Consider the following 19387-nt stretch of genomic DNA (forward strand, 5'->3'; position numbering starts at 1 on the left):
AGCATTTATAAGGCTTTTGGGGTTGGCTTCAGTTTGACTTGGAAAGACTTCGGGGGTTTGAGAGGAAGTAGCTACTTTTTGGGCTACTTGAGAGATTTGAGTTTCTAGCATTCTAGTGTGAGTAGCAATGGAGTCCACTTTAGATGTAAGCTGGAAAAAAGAGTCATTCAAAGATCCAGTTTGATTTTTAAGTTCTTGAAATTTCTTGAATTGCTCCATAGCATGTTTTTCTAGTAAAATTTCCAAGTTGGATTTCTGAGGGACTCGTTTATTGTTTGCATACACGGGTGGTGTTGTGTGTTGTCCAAAGGTATAAGAATTTTGCTCGGGACTTTTAGCAACACTACCTAGTTTGCATTCAACACCAGTATGGTCAAGTATTCCACAAAATTCACAAGGTGGTGAAACAAGAGCAGGTGTGACGACACTTACAGTTAATTTATCAAATTTTTGAAGAAGTGTGTCCACCTTAGTAAATAGATGATCAAGGGTAGAAACCTGGTACATACCTGCCTCTTTTTTAGAGGGTGGAGGAGTAACATCAGCGATAACTCTCTCACTTGTCCACTGATAGTGGTTTTGTGCCATGTCCTCGATCAAATCATATGCTCCTGTGAAAGTTTTATTCATTAAAGCTCCACCTGCAGCTGCATCAACATTCATTTTTGTGGAAAACAAAAGACCATTATAAAAAGTGTGGATAATAAGCCAATTCTCAAAACCATGATGGGGGCAAAGCCTAAGCATTTTTTTGAAACGCTCCCACGCATCATAAAGAGATTCACCATCTTTTTGAGTGAATTGTGTGATTTGACTTCTCAATTGAGCAGTTTTACTATGGGGAAAGAATTGGGAAAGAAATGCCTTCCTCATTTGGTTCCATGAAGTGATAGAACCAATTTGCAATGAATGAAACCAAGCACTAGCTCTATCCCTCAAAGAGAAAGGAAAGAGGTGCAGCCTTACGGCCTCTTGGTTTGCCTTCAAAGTTCAACTGAGTCTTAGAAAAATTGAAACATGAAGATTCGGATCCTCAGTGGGTGATCCGAAAAATTGATTTTGCTGCACTAGGTAAATAAGTGCAGGCTTTATTTCAACTTATGAGGATCTTGGAGTTGGCCTAGTGGTTGGCTTGGGATCTTGGAGTTTGCTCCTCCAGAGGTCTCAGGTTCGATTTCCTCTGGTGCCAATTTCGGTGGGTTAAGTCCATACAGAGCTTGCTCTGGCTTTAAATAGGGCCCCCGCAAGTGGGCGGTGGGATTGGTCCCCTCGGATTAGTCGATTCTTGGATCGGATACCGAGTTTTCAAAAAAAAAAAAAAAAAGTAAAAACAGAAGGAAATGGATAAGGACACATATATTTTAATACTAGTTGATAACACATGTTGTTACCTATAGTCCTTTCATTACAAAGAGTGTTTGTAATCCTCATATTCAAAACCATTGTTGTTGTCACTGCATACACTCTTCCAGCTTTCATACCCTTGTTCAAAACTCTAAATTCATCTTTAAATTCCACATCATCATTTAATAACACATTGGTGCCTTCATCAGGCTAATGTTTGAACTGCAATCTGAAATTTTGTTTCTACCACATTGAATCAGGCTAATTATGTAAGCAAGTATAACAAGTTGGTCACTTTTGGACGGAGAACATTATAAACTTTTTCTCTTATGTATGTATGCTGGCTGTCATTAACATTTGTAAAATGCCGATGCTCAAATTTGCAAAATGCTATAGAATACATTTATCTATTCACAGCTCACACATGTGATCTCAGTTCCCTATTTGTTCTGTACTATGATAGATATTAGAGGGTCAAGAAAAAATTTATTCAACCAATTCGATACCAGTATCTAATTACTTTGATGAACTTACATGAAAAGTTTTAGAGAAATGGACCTTCGTACATATTTGGTTAAATTTTTATCCATTGGTGGTGTCAAATATAGAAAGAATTCATGTTCCTTCAACTAAAAACTTAAGCTTAAGCAAGATATAGGATAATAACAATTGTAGTGTTTAACTTTAGTTCTCTGTGGCTAGATTAACTGTTGAATAAATCCTGAATGTTGAGGTTGATATACCTTTTTTAGGTGGTGGTGTTGAGTGCAGCGTCACATAACATGAATTCCTTATGCTTTTTACTTGGTTTGAGTATAAAAGAAGAAATGGGAACTAAGCATGTCATGAGTTCAAAATCCAATACAAAGAGACATGTGTTTCTTTTAATTTTATTTTTAAGTTTCATTATTGCAATTGTTAAACATTTTGTTTACACTTCTAATTTGTTCTAATTGCTGAAATGGATAGAAATTGTATCGTTTATAATTTATATTTTCATCGTTCTGGAATACATTGAATTGCATTATTTTTTAAAATAAATAAATCAATTTCCTCCAGTTTGACCTGCAGATTGTTTTTCTCTTGATAAAGTTTCTTACGGATTTTCCTGATGCATAGTTTGCTGCAGAAGTACCTGCAAGTATGTTCGCAGGAAAAACTCTACAAACAGTGACTTACCGAATATTTCCTGCTTGACTTGCTTGGACATATGTGATCAGAGACTTTGTTCCAGTGGACACATTAATTGCTTGACTTGATTATTTACGGTAGAGGAATCTTGTACTTTATTTCATTGTTGAGAATAAGGTACAGATCTACCAGAGGATAGTTCGTTTACACATTTTGATTTTGATTCTTAATTTTTTTGACCAGATGTACACACCAAAAGATTCAAACAAACATTTAATAATTTTAATATAATACAATGATAGACTTAAAAATCCTTTAACTTACACTTTGTTTTTAGGCCTCCAAATGTGTTTGGCTGGCCCTCTGTTAAGTTGATACACTAGAAATTAAAAGTGACAAATTTTTAGAACAAATATTATTTTGTTAATGTGACAATACTACCTCAGAGGGAGTAACTACCAACACCTAAGAATTTTGATTACACCTTAAAATTATATTGGTTCCTATAATTCTTTTATCCAATGGTTTAGACAATATAATCCGAAAAATACATGAAAGATATATAAACACCTGGGAGGATTAGACCAAAACCCAAGTTAGAATATTCAAGGGTACTCAACATCTGCCTCATTAAAAACCTTATCTTAGGAAAACCCAATGGGATAAAACCTAAGCAAGGGAAGAAGAGTGCAGAGCAATCCATCAAATCATAAAGAAAGGAGAATCATAGAGTACATCAACAAAATCTAAATTCAACATATCCTAATTTATTCCTATTTAAAGAATCTAAAGTACAAGGTGGATAAAAGCTCCTACAGTGAAGAGCTTTAAAGTGCAAACAGATGCAGCCTAATAGCCAACAGGGGCACTTAAAGCCACCTCTTGTTGATTGATACTCTCCAAAACAGCTTGAGAGGATGCCAATTGATGCTTAAGAACTTCCACATGTTCACTAAGAACTTCCATTTGTTCACTTAAAATGCCTATCTTCAAGCGCAACACTTCAACTTCTTTGGTAACATGTTCCTTGGAATCCAATAGTTTCTTTAATACATCTTGAGAAACTTGCATATCAGGACACAAAGTGCTCCTTTCGACACCATCCAACCAATCCTTATCAAAACCAAACCTTCGTGCATCTTGTAATAACTCCTCAAATTCAGAGTGGAATGAGCCCAATACTTCCAACACACTGTGGGTTTTGAGGAATTTCAACAGTTCAGCTAGTAAATTGTAAGCACAACCCTTGTATCTATTACTAAGTGAAGTGTCTTTAAAACGGACAGAAGGATGCTTAACAAAGAAATTATTCAACAAATAAAAATTCCCCCAATCCAAATGATTCTTGGAGACCAATTGCTCAAGCTCACTTTTGACAAGCAAAGAACTTAAATCTTCTACTTTTTGACAAGGGTCCTCTGAAATGATAGGAAATAATAATTAAGCCTACTTAAATACAACAAAGTTAATTCAAAATGCTTAACTGCATTTTTTAGACCTTAACTTTTAAAAAGTTGCGATTTTGGCCTCTTAATAAAAAAAATAGCAATTTTGGCCTATTTCGTCCCAAAATTGCTGAGAAGAAGCCACAAGTCCCAAAAAAGAGGCCATAATCGCAACTTTTTGTAAAGATAATGAGCCAAAAAGCATATTTCCCCTATGTTAGAGGGTCAAAATAGCATATTTCCCTGAACATGGGGTCACTTTTGCATTTTTTTTACAAAGGGGCCAAAATCGCTACTTTTGCAAACTTAGAGGGTGAATAGTGCATTTAAGCCAATTAAAAATAAAATAAAATACCTTTACTAGGCACCGGTGGAAATTGACATACAACATGAGATGTGATGTTAGAAGAGGGTTTAGATTTGGAAACTATTATATTATCATCCTTATGAAATTGTTCCTCAATAATTGAGCTTACTTTCTTGAAAGAATCATGATTTAGAGAACCTGAACAACATGTGGAAAAGAATAGAGTTAAAAATCAAAAGGGTGATGAATTTAGAAGTAACATAAGAATAGAAAGGAAAAAAATATATTCAAAGCATTTTCACCTTGGTCATTGGTCTCTGCAGTGGAAATGGAAAAAGAAGTCATGGCTATTTGGCTATCACCATCTTCCTACACAGATTCAAATCAACAAATGATATTATCATATCTTGTAAAAATAAAATTGGGAAAGGAGGAGATTATTATTATTATTAAAGTTATAAGGTCAAACTCTTGCCGCTGAGCTCACAACTCACAAATAGCTTAATTTGACTACAAAATAATTTCAGAGCTACAACTTCCCTTAACTTTAGATACAAGATTGAAAAGGAGTAGACTAAACACAAAAGTTACACAAAAACTAGTTTAAAACTTGATTCGTAGGAATCCAATCGCATGGAAAATAATGAATAAATAACATGACAACACTACTTGTTTGAAAAGTTGGCTACATACTAGTATGAACTCACCTGTGAAGATGTTTTGCAGTCTAACTGGCCTGATGATGAACCTGCTACATCTAAATGAGTTGACGATGTTATTGTCTTGGCATTATCTGATGCAGTTCCTTCTTCAACATTTATTTGGATACCCTGCTTAAATGTAAAATGATGTTTAAGATTGTAGGATAATTCAATTGAAGTGCCAAAAAGAATACAATCAGCATAGGAGGAAATGGAAATGCCTTTTGTTTAGGAACAACTTCTTGTGTAGGTAGCTTATTCTTTGTTTCTGTAATGGTGGACACAGTTGCTGCTCCTGTTATTTCTGATGTAGAACCCTCTAACTAATTGCATAGCATGAAAATGTAAATTAGTTGCATTATATTTTCAAGTAGTAGGTTAACTAAATTTTATTTTCTTTTTAGCTTTATATTGTGTTTATGCCTTAAAATCTCATGTATGAAATATAAATGATGGAAAAGTGGTTTCTTATTGTCCAAGGTAACATGCATGTGAAAGGGGATTGAAAAGCTTGTTTCTAGGTGTTTTTCACACATTCAGGGTTGTGGCTTGTGCTGGGGGCTTTGAGCCAGGCGCCCCTTGTACTCATGTGGCCTTGCGTGAGGGGCACATGGCCTAGCTAGCAGTTATGCACTAGGCGCTTGGAAGCAGTTTTTCAGCATCTTTCGATTCACAACACTTCATATGCACAATGAGATAATACTATATTTACATTATATTCCTGAGAATGTTTGATGGTAGTATCAGTTTCTCCAAGTCGATGTTGTTTGTTTACCAAACACTCTTGATCCATTAATTGTTCATTCATTAACTCCTGTAACAAGAATAGATGCATTAGTGATCTTGAGCGATTAATTGTTTCTCCAAGGGAATTTGGCATGGTCTACAAATTACTTCTGAATTTGATGGTAATAATGCTACTTTTATTTGCACGAGGAGATGGTACTATATATATATTACATTATCTTCCTAAGAAAGGTTTGATGGTAGTATCAGTTTCCGCAAGTGGTTGTTGTTAGTTCATCAAGCACTGTTGATCCATTAATTGCATCCATTACTAACTAAGGCCTTAGACCATTGAACAACTAAGTATTTGGATCATAATATACAAAATTTATTGTTTTTTCAAAATATAAAATCCGAACGCCCCTATACACAAATTTAAAAGCAGTAGACTAAACACACCAAAATTATACCAAAATTAGTTTAAAACTTGATTCTTAGGAATCCAATCGCATTGAAAATAGTGAATAAAACACATGAAAACACTACTTGTTTGAAAAGTTGGTTAGATACGATAAACTCACCAGTGAAGATATTTTACGCTCAGAAGTAACTAACTGGCCTGATGATGAACCTATTACATCAGTATGAGTTGACGATGCTATTGTCTTGGCATTAACTGATGCAGTTCCTTCTTCAACATTTATCTGGATACCCTGCTTATATGTAAAATGATGTTTAAAGAATGTATGATAATTCAATTAAAGTGTCATGCAATCAGAATAGGGGGAAATGGAAGTACCTTTTGTTTAGGAACAACTTCTCGTGCAGGTGGCTTATTGTCTGTTTCTGTAATGGTGGACACAGTTGCTGCTGCTGTTATTTCTGATGTAGAACCCTCCAACTAATTGCATTGCATGAAAATGTAAGTTAGTTGCAGCATATTTTTAAGTAATAGGTTAAGCAAAGTTTATTTTTCTTTAATATTTCTCTTTAGCTTTATGTTGTGTTTATGCATTAAAATCTCATTTATATGAATGATGGAAAAATGGTTTCTTATTGTCCAAGACACCATGCATGTGATAGGGATCGAAAGATTGTTTCTGGGTGTTTTTCACACATTTTCACACTTCAACTTCCTTGGTAAGATGTTCCTTAAAATCACGTGCAAGTTCAGAAAATACCTCATCATCATTGCCATTGTCGTAATCTGAATCAGTTTCTTCATCATTCTCTGATTCTTCATCATTGCCATTGTCGTAATATGAATCAGTTTCTTTATCATTCTCTGATTTTCCATCATGCTCTCCCTTTGCTTTGTCGCACTCTCTTTGTATTTCTCTAAATCGACTACGCAAATAATAATCTATATAAAATATTAAAGAATAACATCATTAGATGGTAAAGTTGTTTATCTGTCTATGTATAATAATTAAAATTTGACCACTATTGTTAAGCTTCCATGAGTTCTTACATATTAAAAATACTTATTCAAGAACCATTCTAGTTTAAATGCTTTAATTGTTTATTATATTCTTTAATCCAACTAGTTAATTTTTAAATATTAAAAAAGACATAGAAATGTGTATATTATAGATAAAACAAATAACTATACGACATCATTGACAGCATATATGCTTTAATTTTTAAATTTTTATTGCTCCATGATATGTAATATTCACAACGAACATGTTATTACTATGAAAAATATTTGGTTAAAAGTGTGTACCTTCAAAGATACTGAAAGGATCGCCGTCATCTTTATCTTCATCTTCATTGCATGAAGTTAGAGAGAGTTTTTGACAAATATGTACCACACGATATTTAACTGTCTGAAAATGAACTCCCTGGTCATGGTAGAGCCTTGGTAGGTAGGCAAATGCTACAGCTTTCAGATTTGGAATATCAACTTCAGTTTTGGATATTTCTTCAATCTCATCTTTTTTATCACTTTTGAATATTTCCTCTAGCTCATTTGCTTCTCTTATCAACATAACCTTTAGCTCAGGAAACTCTTTACAAATGGAGACTGGAAACACATACTTCAACTTGTCACATTTTGTTACAATTAATGTTTCTAGCTTTGGGAAGAATGTGTTTGAAGACTGAAATTTTTTATCCTCCAAATCATCTTCAATGATATGCTTCAACTCTTTGCATTCTTCTACTTCTAGTCTAACCAATTGTGGTAGGCATCTTAAAACAGATGTGGAGAAAACAATTTCCAATTTTTCACATCGAACGATTTTCATCTCTGTAAGGTTATTGAGGACAAATGAATATTTCAGACCCACAAAAAGACACCTCATCATAGGCAGATCAAACAAGTCAATGTCTTCCAAGCTTAAGTTCAATTGTTGTCTGTTTTCTTCATTGCCACTCAATTCCTATTTGTGCACAAAATATGTTAGCAGTATGGTAATAATATTTCTAAAATTAAATAAGATCTCATTTTATATTCTTAAGCACAATACACTTTCATTTTATGAAATGTATGTATGCAGTTATTATTCTTGGACCATTATTTATTGGCAATTAAGAACACTTTCTCTCTTAAAAAAAAGAACAACGCTTTCAGTTGTAATTGATATTGGTTACATAATTAATACTTTTTCTTTTTTGACATACTAAAACTGAAATTGTTAATTAATGTCACAAACATGTGGAAAGAGGGATACCTTGACTATTGTACCGTCCATAGATCTTGTTGTTATCAAATCACCACTATCTAACTGCGAGCATTCATTGAGTTCAAGTTTTGCCATTTCAGTCTGGTTTTGATGATCATGATTGTAGTGTCCAAATATGTATTCCAATTGCACACAATTTTCAACCCAGAGCCTTTTCAATTTTGGGAAGACATTACCAAATTTATTGCCACTAGTACTGTTATGATCTCCAGTGTCTATTATTATTTGCTTCATTTCATCACATTTCTCAATTCTCAAACTTTCCAACATTCTTAGAGGAATGGATAGGATCAATACAGATTTCATCTTTGGAGCATTAGAGATTTTAATCTCTTCAAGATATTGAGCACTGTTCAATATGTCAAGGAAATATGAATTTGATTCCTGCAATGTAATTATATAATCCCAATGAAAAGAAACTCAAAATTAAACAAAAATTTCCTCTAGTGTGCACAAAATTTAAAGAAATGCGAACGACTTTTTTCTTATGTCACTCCTAATTAATGATGGGCTTAAATTATCTATAATTAATTTACTTTTGTTAGACACTTCAAAATAGCAGTTGACATCCTCTCCATTTACAATTCTCTCCATTTCCTTCAAATAAAAAGATAAAAACACAAAAAATCTTATAAATAGTATACAATAATTAATGATGATGTGACCCATTTTTTTTTGAAAGCATTCATTATCTTTTTTGTGTCTATCTCTCTCTCTTCAAATTGTAAATTCCATTTACTTTGACAAATAGATAGAATCCTTACTCTTAATCAAAGGCCTCCAAGGTCCTTAATAAGAGTCAAGATTCTCTCCATATACAATTGTCTTCATTTCCTCTATTTGGAGGATAAAGACACAAAAGCTTAGAAAAAGTAATTGATGATGGTAGAACTCATTTAATTAAAATATTCACTATCTCTTTTTTGTGTCTTATCTCTCAACAAATTGTATTCTCAATTTATTTTAACAAATATTTGACACTCAAAGGAAACTATCATAAATAAGATGTTAAAGCATTACCAACTAGTTACCAGTTATTAAGAAGACAAATAATAGAAAAGACAAAACAAAGACGTGAGTGATTTTCTTTCAAAAATAAAAAAAGACTGAGTGATTTGGATAAGTGAGAAATAATAAGGTACAATTTAATGAAGGCTAGTGAATTGAATTTCTTTTCATTGGTCATATTCCATGCAAAATATAAGAAAGGGAAAAGAAGAAGATGAATTGAATATAAAAACCAAACAAAAGCTACGATATAGAGGTTGGAAGGCAATAGACAGGTGGAAAGATAGTCACAGATATTGTTGGGCAAATCAGAATTAAAAAACACAGTAATTGAATGGCAAGCTCACTCTTATACCGATTCGTGTGATTTGCACGATTTTTTTGTCGTGCACACTAGCATTTTTCATAAAACTATAATATAATTACTACATTTGCATTTGGTTATGGAAGATGGTCAACACATCATTAATGCTCATTAGACCAATGACCCACTAGTGCATGATTTGCTATTTTATTAATACTAATAGTAAGTAATCTTCAGGTTTATGATCATGTTTTATATGCAAAATGCTATAATAAATATATAAGATACAAGCTATCTATCAAAAGAGAAAGTGAAAAAAGAAGAGAGGGTTACCAATGACATTGAATAGTCTTGTGGTTGATCCTCAGAAATTATTGGGATTTTCGTACTCCTCGCTTTGTATCTAAAACAACACAGAGAGAATGTATTGCTTTTGATCGGGTCCAGTTGTGTTTGTGGCTTAGAATCATGTTTGGAAATGGATGAAGCAATGGGTGGAAATAAGTCGATGAAATTTGGCAAATCATGAATGTCCACTGTTTTTAGTGATGTAAGTTTGACATCTTGGTGTTGGCCAAATATGTATTCCAGCTTGTCACAACAACGAATTTCAATAACTTCTAAGAACAGAAGGTCTTGAGCAGAGAGAATTGGAAGTATAAATTGTAATTGGTGACAGCTCTCAATATAAAGAACTTTCAACTTTGGAAACAATGAGTAGCAACTCTTGTTATCATTGTAACCATTGGCTGATTCTTCAATTGTGTCATCCATTTCTCTCCTTTCAAATGTGATTATGTTTTCCAATTTCTCACAATCAACTATATTCAATTCCTCCAACAGTGGCAAGCTTTGAGAAGTTGACAGTTTAAAAACAGAAACCAATCTTGAGCATGATATTAGTTTCACCGTCTTTAGTTTGCTGAGATTTAGGCTGCATTTAAACAAGCTTCGCAAATTTTTACACTCGTTGATATACAGCTTTTTTAAAAAATTCATTGAGTCAGAGGAGATGGGACCATTGCATAATTCTTCCAAAGCTTCCATTCTCTCAAGCTCTAGTACAGCCAACTTTGAGAAAACAATTGGTTTTTGAAATTGTTTAGTGTCTACAAGGCACTGTAGTTGTGAACTACCTTCCAAATGAAGCTCAATTAGATCATTCATACCTTGTTCTATAGGAACCATCTCTGGCATGAGATTTCTATATCCCTCCATTCTAAACAGATGAAGACAATATGATGTTTGTATCACATACTTATATGTTGCTTTTGATAAATAATCTTCTCGTAAAGCAACAACTTTTAATTGTGAAGCATCCCAATATCTATAAAAATCACTAAGAACATACCTTTCCAATCTAGGTAAGGTTATTTCTTTACAAGATTTATTGAAACTCTTCAAGAAGTACAATTCTTCAAGTGATGGGCAACTCTGGATAACTTCAAATGGATTATTGTTTTTAATTTCACATTCTTTCAAGCACAACAATCTAAGTTTCTTCAACTTTGCAATTTCACGGGAAAATTCATCAATTTCACAATAATGCAACTCAAGAGTCTCAAGACTTTGCAGGCTTCCCAAAACAGAGATGTCGCCCAAAATGACGTTTTCAACTGATAGAGAACGAATATTGATCATTAACTTAATTGAATTTGCTAATGATGAATGTCCCGTAGAATTTGAATTTGAGAAAATCAAAACTCGAAGCCCTGCCATATTTTCATGCAATGAAGTGGCGACATCCTGGAACTCACACTCTTTTGCAATTAGAATTTCAAGCTTAGAGCCATCAGACGAATGACTTTTTGAGGAAACTAATTCACTTAGTTTTCCATAGAAGTACAAAATTTTGCTATTCTTACTCTTTTCGACCAATGACTTTTGATTTTTTTCAAATAAATTTACTGCTAGAATCTTTTCCTTCACTATCCATTGGGCTACTTCCCGAACCAAGTCATGCATCTTCACATCTCCTATCTCTGTCTCCAACAGTAGACATGAACTTAGGAGTTTATTTTTTGCTGCACTTACTTGATTTCGAGCAACATTGTATTTGTCATAACCTTCCCCAAAAAGGTTGACTCCTATACCAAGCCTAGTTAGAAGTTCAACAGAAATCTCTTCATCTTCAGGGAATGCAGAACATAAGAGGAACAATCCCTTTGCTTTTTCATCCTTCAGATTATCATAGCTAAACTTCAAACATTTAAAAATGTCAACCAAATGATCTTCAACATTGCCCATGGACATAGGATTTTTTAAGGAATTCAAGGCAAGATCCCACTCTGCACGATGTTTTTTTCCCTTCAAACTTCTGGCGATAGTAACAATTGCAACTGGTAATCCTTTGCATAAAGCTACGATTTCACGTACCTTATCAAGAATACTTATGTCGGAAATATTGGTTAGTTTGGCATACATTTTGAACATGATCAATGCATCTTCTTCAGTTAAGTGTTGTAGTTGAATTGTCTTTCCACATTCCATTTGTTCGCATACCCCCAATTCGCGTGTGGTTACAAGAACTTTGCATCCTTTACGATTATCGCTATTTGGAAGCCCTATCTCATCAAAATTGATATTTTTCCAGACATCATCCAATATCACAAGAATTTTATCACCATTGGTTAATCTGTTCCACAAACTTTTAGGTCGATCTGATTCATTTTTGTTTTCCAAATCCAGTCCTAAGGATCCGGCAATATCATCTTGAATCTTTTTTATATTAAGATTAGATGACACAGTCGTATCGATAACATAATTGAAATGCTTCAATGTCTTCAGTTGTTTACCCACTTCTTTTGCCAATGTAGTTTTACCAGAACCCCCCATTCCATGCAATCCAACCATATAGTTGCTGTCATCTTTTAGTGCATCCAAAAGCTCTTTACGTTTCAACTTTCTGCTTTCAAATGAAATGTAATCCTTAGAAGAATATCGCTCAACACCAGGAAGACCACGAGTAATTTCAATATTTTCAAATTTATCTGCCTTTTCTATTAGATCTTTAATCACTTTTGTCTTGGTTGCCAACTCCTCTCCCCTTTTATATCTCCAAATACAATCAGGGCAAAATCCAAGAAAACATCTCTGTTTTGTCTCAGTGTTCTCTTGAATGAGCCCGTCAGCTTGTTTTTGCCAAAATTCAGCATTAAATTGAATATCTTTACCTTTTTCGGTTGCCACTTTAAAACGTTGTTTCATAGTTGCATTTTCTGCTTCCAACTTCTCCTTTTCTTCATTGAATTCTTTAACAATGCGTGTGAAGCAAAGTAAATAGCGTGATTTTTCTTTTCCCTTGTTTAACAATTTTTCAACAAGAGTCTTCACAACTTCAGTCATGCAACCCTCCATCTAAATCAAGTTCAACATAATAAAGTTAAAAATACAAAACTTATATTTAAATAGACATTACTACATCCATTCCTAAATATATGACATTTTTCTTTCAAAAAATTTCTGTGAAAGATTTTCTTTCAAATTTTAAAATGCATTAATAATTTCTTTATCAATATACTCCTATTTATGCTACATATTTTTCAACAATATGTAACAAATATTCTATGAAAACAAAATATAACCTGAGGTCTACACCATATCTATTTTAAAAATGGTTAAAAAGCGGACAATTACTATCTTTTAGTAAATATATATTTTATAATAATTAAAAATATAAATAAAAACAAAAACAATACTTTATGAAAATTTACTAAAAATATTTGAAATAATCGTTGAACCAAACATGACAATATTCATATCTTTATCTATCTATCTATTATATTATATTATTATATATTTATTAAATTAGACCCCAACTTGGTATGTTCACATCTCATCAATTTTAATGCCACATAGTTCTATTTTCCCCGCATGAGCGAAAATCTTACGGGCAACTCTCAAAACATTTTTGTCAAGTAGTTTAGTTGTTAGAATTCATCTTTTTAAAAATGAATAAGTGAAGTGTTTGGATTTTGAACCCCGACCCTGCATATAATAATGCATGTCTTTATCAACTAAGTTATGGTCACATGACTGCATTTGTATATATCTATATCGTGAGTTTGTAAGCAACTCCATACATTTTTCTTCCGTCATTACAAATTTTAATTGAGTATATTACACATTTTCCCATTATTACTAACCCTTAATTATTATCTCATTCCATTTGATCCACATATCAACTTAGTTTGGTCGGCGGATTTGATTGCAATTATGATGTATGAAATATGAAATCTCACACCCATTTCTCTTCCACAAAACAAATATCTTTTGGTCAATATAAAGAATCTTCTACTCTTACTGTAGACGACGTAAATAATTGTGGTTGAATTACCTATCGCTTGATAATATTTAATCTTCTACTCTTACTGTAGACGAGGAAAATTCAAGGAGTTGTGCTTCGAAAATTGAGGCAACGTTGTGGTTTCATCCATTAACTTTATTTTGTTTTTCGTCGCATCCCAAAGGAAGAGCAAAAACAAAACCATATATATATTCCCTAATGTATGTAACATTCCCTTATAATATATGTGACTTGCTACTTTTAGTAAATTGTAAGCTTCAAAATGACCGTCTTTAAGGTTTTTTACACACAAATTAAAAATGTAATAATGATGTCAAAAACATGACAATTATACTAAACTAATCTTATTTACTATTGGTGCAATGTTTTGGTAGTAGTGTACACACAATTAATTAGAGAGTACAATTGTAAGTAAAATAATAATTCTATATTGAAAAGTATAAGTGACATTCATTTTAAAACAATTTTTTTTAACTAAAACGACACTCATTTAAAACGGAGAAAGCATTGATTGTTATCAATTAATATATGTGTGTGTAAATTATAACTAACATTTTGGAGGTTATGTCTTAGGACCTTCTCTTTATTCTCAATTAGATAGATTCCTATTATAGATAGATATATTACTTACGTAATATGGAGAGTATTAATTACTATTTCAACATGAAATTTAAAGTTTCTCTAAATTATATTTTGGTGATTGCTATGTATGTAGGATGTAAATGAATATTCATGGATGTGGATAGTGGGATATCCACGTCCATTCTGTTGTATAAATATAAAATTCCTACACTATCTATATATGCGCAGATATTTGTTTAGTGGATAATTCATAACTTTTGAGGTATCCGCGAGTTTATACAGATATTCATGGATAATATTTATAAAACTAAAAAAAAATTGTAAAATTTTTTAGCTGAAATTTAAAAACAAAAATTCATCACATGCATTTTCTATTCTTTTTCGCAAAATATAATATTCATACATTGCAATAACAATAAAGATCATTACCTCAACAAAAACATAATTAAAGTTTCTTGCTTTAACTATCCCGACCACTTTCACATCCTTTTAAAAGAGCGTAATACAGATTTGAACAGTCGTGTAACAACTAATAACAAACTCAATAGCTAGGATTTTTGCTTAGAAAGTTGAAGGGTATTAATGTTATTTATGTAATTTACTCAGTATAATAGTGGGTATGGATATCTGCGGGTAGTTAAAATGTTCGTTTATTTTACTCGGTATTAATGTCCGTGGTGGATTTTATCCGCTGATATCCATGAGTGCGGATTTTTTTCCCATCCCTATCTATATGTCCCTCAAATTTTTCAACAATTGAAATAATTTCATCAGGAATTACACTTCGATATAAAAAACAACGATGAGTCGTAAATTCAGATAGATTTTGTGCAATCGTGGACTACGATTCGATAAATTTAAATGGTTTTAGAGAAGTATGAGAGACAAAGTAATTGCCTTATGCTTTTTCTTGCAATATTTATTTTAAACTCAGTGATAAGTAATTTTGGTCTACACATTTTAATTGTACATTTTATTCTAAACATAGACAAAATAAAGTATTTTAATTGTCGATAAAACTTAGCATTTGTTGAATTTCATCCTCTTTCATGTTCTTTCTTATTTTATCCCATATTTTTTGCCTTCCATTTTGAATTTTGTTTTAAGATATTTTGGTTTTTTTATTACCAAAAAAAAAAGTAAAAATGAGAAAGAGTGAGCGTGGCGGTGGTTAGGAGGTGTGACAGTCTAGGGTTTCTAAGAAGCGGCATCGTAGTTCTTCTAGGGTTACTCAAAACCGATTTCATGGTGACAATAGGCAGATTTCACGACAGCATGAGCGCCGACTTTCTCATGATACTTCTTTGGGGACTGATTCGGTGAAGGCATATGAGCAGATTGTAAATGGTTCAATTTCTGGAAATAAGGTATCATTCTATTTCACTAATATTCCAGGATTTCTTCCGGTGTTTCGACTTAGGCTGGTTTTTAAGGTGTGTGGAATTTTTACGGATATTTTTATGGCTTGGAAACGGAATTCTTGTGGACAAGTATATGGGTTTGTGAGGTTTTCAAATGTTAAGAATGTTGAGAAGCTATCGCACAAATTAAATAATGTTTGGTTTGGACACCTTAGGGTTTGGGCACGCGAGGCTATATTTGATAGGTTTGCTTCCAATGATGATAAACTTGTGGTGGTTACAAGGAATGGTAGTCATTTAGTGAAGGAGGTTAGAGAGCTGAAGACTGTCATGAGGCAGCAGGGAGAGGAAGAAAATAATGTGAGGCGATGAAAGGATGGTGCGGGCGTGACTGTTGAGGGAGGAGGAGTGGAGGGAGAAAAAATTGTGAGGGTGTGGTAGATTGAAGTGTGCGTTACCGGTGAGGGAGTAAAAATTCAGGGAAGTGTGAGGGTGTTAGAGTTGAGGAAGGTAACAGAGGAAGAGAAGGGGAAGGGAGTAAAGGCTTTTGAGGTGGATGAGGACGGTGGTGTGAGGGTGATTGGTGTTGAAGAGGAACAATGTCGGAGGAAGAAATCGGTTGTGCGTGTACCATTGCAAGCAGCGGTGTTGCACCCATTTTTGCAGTATCGTTCTGTTCTGGAGCATAAACAATGGGCGAAATCCGGTATGGTGGCGAAGGTTGTGACATGTGACTCCTTGTTGTCGATTCAGGAAAGGGTGAAAGATGCGGGTTTCACTAATGTCGCTGTGACACCAATGGGAAGCGATAAAGTTATTCTATATTGCCTTAATCAATAAGATGTATAGAAGATTTTTAATGAAGCTATCGATTTCTTTGGTATGCTTTTCTCAGATATTCACTGTAACGCCCACTTTTTATTAATTAATTATTTAATTGAGTCTAGACGAGTTATATTATATTTATATAATATATGTGTGATTTTTGACGATTCAGATGATTTGGATGATTTTAGATGAGTTATGTGTTTTGATGATTTTATAAGGATATGAGACTTATTTTATTGTTTAATAAAATAAGATTTGAAAATAAAATAAAATATTTAGTTAAGGGCTGTTTTGATATTTTAGAGAGTTTTGGGGGAGAAAGTGAAATAAGATAAGATTTTAGGAGGAGATATAAAAAGGGGAAACCTAGTTTTAGAAAAACAATTGCACGTACGATCAAACTTTGGAAAAAGGAGGAAAAAGCCATAGAAGGGAGAAGACCAAGAGAGGGCTGCGATTTTCTGCAAATTAAGGTAAGGGTGAGACTAATGATTCAGTAATATTAATTCTTATAATTCTGATGATCAATTAACAAAGTTAGGATTGAATTAGAAAAGTTTTTAAATTAGGGTTAATAGGAGAATTTGATGATACAATGATGATAGGTTGTTAAATTGATGTAGAAACCGTCCTTTGACCTTAGATTATGATTAAGATGAATTAAGGAATCGAAATTAGGCTTAAAACCATGAGATTAGATGACTTTTTGAAAGAAAAAAAACTGCATTCTGCCCGAGCCTACATTCATCGCTCGCCATAGCGAGCAATGATCCTCGCCTCACGAGTGATGAAGTTCATCGCTCGCCACTCGAGCCATTTCCTTTCGCCTCGCGAGTTACCAGTCGTAGCTCACCACAGCGAGCAACCTTACTCGTCATAGCGAGCATGACCAGGGAGCATGTTGAATTATGTGTTTTTGACTTTTGAGTTGAACCTTAGATGCTTTTGAGTGCCTTAAGATGTTTATTAAAGATAAGATGCTGACTTAGAACAAGATTGAACCTGGTTTAGCTTATAACAACTTGAGTTGGAATTCTGGCTTGTACTCGCCATGGCGAGCAGATGCTCTCGCCTCGCGAGCACTTCCAGAACTGAGTGCAATTGAGAATGTCATGACCTGAGTTGCTTGGATTGATTAGGAATGGAACTTTAGGTAGTAATGAGACCTATTTAAGATGTTAACTGAAAATTGTGAACCTATTTTGAAATGGATTTAGTTTGTCTACCTTTGAGTGGTATGGATGTGATTCTAGGTATGAACTGGTTAGAGTACAACCACGTTCTTATTAATTGTTTTAGCAAGTCAGTACATTTCTCTTCCGTCGAAGAGGAAAGTGGTGCAGAGTTTTTATCTACTAAGCAGCTGAAGCAACTGGAACGCGATGGTATATTGATGTTTTCATTGATGGCTTCTTTATCTGTTGAGAATCAAGCAGTGATTGATAGGTTACCGATGGTGTGTGAATTTCCTGAAGTTTTTCCAGATGAGATTCCTGATGTGCCTCCAGAGAGAGAAGTTGAGTTTTCTATTGATCTTGTTCCTGGAACGAAGCCGGTCTCGATGGCACCTTATCGTATGTCTGCTTCCGAGTTATCTGAGTTGAAGAAACAGTTGGAAGACTTGCTTGAGAAGAAGTTTGTAAGACCGAGTGTTTCACCTTGGGGAGCGCCGGTTTTGTTAGTAAAGAAGAAAGATGGTAGTATGAGGCTATGTATTGATTATCGACAGTTGAACAAGGTAACTATCAAGAATAGGTATCCACTTCCGAGAATTGATGATTTGATGGATCAGTTAGTGGGTGCACGAGTTTTCAGCAAGATTGATTTGAGGTCAGGATATCACCAGATTAAAGTAAAGGATGAAGATATGCAGAAGACAGCTTTCAGAACGCGTTATGGTCACTATGAATATAAAGTTATGCCTTTCGGTGTGACCAATGCACCTGGAGTGTTTATGGAGTATATGAATCGCATCTTCCATGCATTTTTGGATCGGTTCGTAGTTGTGTTCATCGACGATATCTTGATTTACTCCAAGACTGAAGAAGAACATGTTGAGCATCTGAAGATTGTTTTGCAAGTGTTGAAAGAGAAGAAACTTTATGCCAAATTGTCTAAGTGTGAATTCTGGTTGAAAGAAGTGAGTTTTCTAGGCCATGTTATTTATGGTGATGGTATTGCATTGGATCCGTCTAAAGTTGAAGCGGTATCACAGTGGGAGACTCCAAAGTCCGTTACAGAGATTAGAAGTTTCTTGGGTTTAGCTGGTTACTATAGAAGGTTTATTGAAGGATTTTCTAAGTTAGCTCTTCCGCTAACGCAGTTGACTTGTAAAGGTAAAACTTTTGTGTGGGACGTCCATTGTGAGAAAAGTTTCGGTGAATTGAAGAAGCGTTTGACGACTGCTCCAGTGTTAATTTTGCCGAAGTCAGATGAACCTTTTGTGGTGTTTTGTGATGCGTCCAAGTTGGGTTTAGGAGGTGTACTTATGCAAGAAGGTAAAGTGGTAGCTTATGCTTCAAGACAGTTGAGAATCCATGAGAAGAATTATCCTACGCATGATCTCGAGTTGGCGGCCGTAGTCTTTGTATTGAAGATATGGAGACATTACTTGTATGGTTCGAGATTTGAAGTGTTTAGTGATCACAAGAGCTTGA

At 33.9% G+C, this 19387-nt stretch overlaps 2 protein-coding genes and 1 non-coding gene across 3 annotated transcripts in view; 1 reads left to right on the plus strand and 2 right to left on the minus strand.

Moving 5' to 3' along the window:
* Positions 1–718: 718 nt before the first annotated feature.
* LOC120579792 (small nucleolar RNA R71) lies at positions 719–825 on the plus strand. The gene has a single exon (XR_005645537.1). It is a non-coding gene; the product is annotated as a small nucleolar RNA R71 (small nucleolar RNA).
* Positions 826–3186: 2361 nt separating this feature from the next.
* LOC25490950 (uncharacterized) overlaps positions 3187–19387 on the minus strand; it is a 70331-nt gene continuing 54130 nt past the window's right edge. Inside the window, exons 19-21 of the mRNA XM_039831303.1 lie at positions 4530–4596; positions 4276–4425; positions 3187–3893 (exon numbers count right to left, since the gene is read on the minus strand). Coding sequence (XP_039687237.1) covers positions 3325–3893; positions 4276–4425; positions 4530–4596 — 786 coding nt within the window. The 3' untranslated portion in view covers positions 3187–3324. The remainder of the gene's footprint in view (positions 3894–4275; positions 4426–4529; positions 4597–19387) is intronic.
* LOC25490945 (probable disease resistance protein At4g27220) overlaps positions 6564–19387 on the minus strand; it is a 43157-nt gene continuing 30333 nt past the window's right edge. The window contains exons 4-7 of the mRNA XM_039831306.1: positions 8330–8725; positions 7381–8038; positions 6955–7017; positions 6564–6900 (exon numbers count right to left, since the gene is read on the minus strand). Coding sequence (XP_039687240.1) covers positions 6776–6900; positions 6955–7017; positions 7381–8038; positions 8330–8725 — 1242 coding nt within the window. The 3' untranslated portion in view covers positions 6564–6775. The remainder of the gene's footprint in view (positions 6901–6954; positions 7018–7380; positions 8039–8329; positions 8726–19387) is intronic.

The sequence above is a fragment of the Medicago truncatula genome, chromosome 3 (assembly GCF_003473485.1).
Source record: "Medicago truncatula cultivar Jemalong A17 chromosome 3, MtrunA17r5.0-ANR, whole genome shotgun sequence".
Taxonomy (NCBI): domain Eukaryota; kingdom Viridiplantae; phylum Streptophyta; class Magnoliopsida; order Fabales; family Fabaceae; genus Medicago; species Medicago truncatula.